Genomic DNA, 3,358 nt, shown 5'->3' with positions numbered 1-3,358 from the left:
AGAGAGAGAGAGAGAGAGAGAGAGAGAGAGAGAGAGAGAGAGAGAGAGAGTATTTCCATTGTTGAAGCCGTATGCCTCACAGACCTATCCATGTCCCCATCATTGTGGTAAGATATCTTTTTTTCTCTGAGCTAGATGTCATGAAGTTTAAGGGTACTCACATTCATCTCATTTTCCTTATGTAAGCTGTGATTGCTGATATGCATTATCACTTCTCTGGGGGCATTGTTGAAATCTTCACTCTTGCTCTAATTCTTTGACAAGAACTACTGAATCCTTTAAATCTTCCATGCTCTTAAAATATATTTCATTAAACAACAGTTGCTACCCTAAGCATCTGGTCTTTGTCACGGACCAAGCTGAATGATAGGAGGGAAAGGTTGTGGACTGATCATGTAGTCCAGCTACTTTGTACAAAGAATCACATAAGATTAAACTTATGAATAGATTATGCCTAAGTTTTGTTTAAAATATTTACAGATGTATGTCCCCTAAATGTTTTCTGCATAATATAAAATTAATAGCCATCATACTGTGAGAGAAATGAGTTGTTTGTAGAAGAGAATGCAGGTTATCTGCAGGATCCAAATGAAGTTGATACCAGTCAAGTGATTAAATTTGGAAACAAAGAGATTTTAGGTCTATAGTTTCCTTCTAGGCCATTTTGAATTTTGGTTTGGAATGAGAACACATTAGAATTCAGCGATTTTTTTCTGCATGCAAACATGTACCTGTCTCATTGGAAACCTCATTTTCTGGGCACTGGGCACAATCAAAGCAGCAGTCTGCTGTTTGTTCCTGATGAATTTTCCTGAATCCAGCAATGCAGGTCACACTACACATGGAGGTGGGAACCTGAGGTAATATATATACATACGTACATACACCCTTAAATATGTGTCTGTGCATGTGTGTATTTATGTGTAATGCATGTATACATGTATGTATAATGGTCCATATATATATTTATGTTACATTAATAGATATGGCTATATTTCTTCCTCTGCTATCCAGCATCACTTATCAATTTTAGGTACATTATTATTTTCTATTACCCTGAAATGCCCTGATAGTCACACAATATTTATTACATCATTTAATATTATATATGTAAAATTAATTTGTAGCAATTTAAAATTTTTCTTTCAAAGTTTATTAATTCAAAAGGAATGTTTATGTGGCATCAGTTTCTCTCATAAGATTTATAAATTAAAAAATGAAGACATTGAGTTGTGTGGAGAGAGAAGATAGGATAAAGCAAGAATGAGTTGTCTGTTGAATATCAACAAAGCATGTCATATAAAACTCATAAATGTAAGGAACTTTTTCTAAGTTGAAAAGAAAATCTTGTATCTGGAGAAATATTTCTGTTAATGAATACATGTTGTACTTCTTTAAGATATAAAGATGTTCACACAGAAACAAAAATTTTATGGTTTACATATAGGTACAGAATTTTAATTATATATATTACTTTAAATTTAATAAATGTATTTATGTAGTTGGGGTGAATAGACATGCAGGTACAGTTGAACATGGAATCCAGAGGCCTTTGATCTCTATGACCTAGATTTACCTGAAGTTGTGAGTTACTGAATTTTGATGCTGGGTCTTTGGCAAGAAGAGCAATTGGTATTGACTACAGAGCTATAACTTCAATGCCTAATATTTTAAAATTTAGATATCCTAAAAAAAAAACTTAAAATTGTTGTATACCCACCGATGTTCCTCCTGTGGCCCATTCCAAGTCTTCAGATATTTGAAATTGTTGGCTCTGTGGAAAACAAGGAAAATAACTTCCTATTTTGACTTTTAGTCCAAGGCCTTGTGGAAAACTCCAAATGTTGAAAATGTCATACACTGCACATTGATTTTCCCTATGATTCATGTTCACCAGTTCTCCAACAGGGTTAGTAAATACTCTAGTTTTCAACATGGAAGCCACCTAAATGAGATGCATCATCAGATGATTACATGAGTACATATTGACTAAGGATAAGCAAAATTGACAATGTTCCTTAATTTTTAATATTTTTTTTTAGAAAAGACATCTATATTAAAAAAATCCTATGTACTTATATATAATATAACTCATGGGTAATTTAAAATTCATATACTTCATTTTAATGTTCAAAGGCAAAATTGTTAAAATGAATGCTTTCTAAATATCAAGTAACATGATGTGAGTGTGTGTATATGTATATGTATGTGTGTTCTTGCATATGTGTGTGTTTGTGCACATGTTTGTCAAGAATAATTTTTAAAATTAAAACCATGTATGTGAGAATGAGTGGGAAGTCTGAATATCCCGAAGTTCTGGGAACAAAGGATGATAGTGTGTCATTCATGTACATACAGCTTTCAGATAGGAAATAAACATAAACTTATTGAATGTGCAGTCTTCATTTAGGTTTTTATAAAAAAAATAGTTACTTTAAATGTATATTATTCACAGCAAATGTACCAGCTATTGAGAAAATTATTCTTGAGAAAATTATTCTAGGCTAGTTATCACTTAATACTTTTATGATGAAACTCTAGAATCCTATTTTAAATATTGAACTCATTTTATAGAATGTTGGGACACATTTTCACAAACTCACTGACACTCATACAAAAATACTGTCTCCTATTATATGTTATCCTTGTGCATGTTACATATCCATGTGAAAGACTCAGTAGGTAGTTTTATAGTATAGAAATCTTGTTATTGCAAGAATAATCTAACAAATTTATGCGAGTTTCTCAGGGGCCATTTAAAGATTACATTGATATATATAAGCATAATGAAATGTAAGAAACTCTACCTGCTGACAGTCAGTGAATACTCCTATGGGTCCTGCCATTTGCTGAGATTCTACTTTTTGAAGAATGAGTTCATGGTAGGTGTGGGCCGCAGCATACACAGCATTATACAAATTGTAACCTTCTTCACTCAGGGCCATGTCAAATTTGTGCTGTGCTAACCATTCCACTGTATTGTTGAATGTAAAATGATCCATCTTGCTATTGCTGTTCTTGGAGATTGAACAATTAAAATAATTCCACTTCTCCATAGTCTGAGAAATGTCTACTGGGTACTTGGAAGTGTTCAATGTTTGCATAAAATTCCTTAATTTAGCAATCTCACTGTGGTGGTGTTCAAAAGTGACAGTCCCATGAAAGAAATCAAGGCTGACATCTTTTTTATTTGTGATGACATCCCATTGTGAGGTTGTGATCCAGATTTTCTGTGCACCTAAATATCTCCATTTTCTAAAGCTGACTTCTAGGGTAGAGTTCATTTCACCATAAATGATAACAACCCTTGTTGTTGATGTCATAATTTGTCTATCATATATCTTAGCCCTTGTCATGT

General features: G+C 32.9%; 1 protein-coding gene across 1 annotated transcript; it reads right to left on the bottom strand.

Annotated features, from left to right (window-relative positions):
- Window positions 1-731: 731 nt before the first annotated feature.
- Window positions 732-3,352, bottom strand: LOC114634121 (vomeronasal type-2 receptor 116-like; the record flags this gene model as incomplete). The annotated part of the gene is made up of 3 exons (XM_028782771.1): window positions 2,808-3,352; window positions 1,721-1,945; window positions 732-855 (listed from the first exon to the last, which is right to left on the bottom strand). Coding segments are annotated over exons 1-3 (865 nt in total), but the record flags the coding sequence as incomplete, so codon positions are not given.
- Between the last annotated feature and the right edge of the window lie 6 nt (window positions 3,353-3,358).

Source organism: Grammomys surdaster, unplaced genomic scaffold (assembly GCF_004785775.1).
Source record: "Grammomys surdaster isolate TR1022 unplaced genomic scaffold, NIH_TR_1.0 871, whole genome shotgun sequence".
NCBI classification, from domain to species: Eukaryota; Metazoa; Chordata; class Mammalia; order Rodentia; family Muridae; genus Grammomys; species Grammomys surdaster.
Note: the sequence above shows the minus strand (reverse complement) of the source record. Positions and strands in the feature narration are given on the sequence as shown.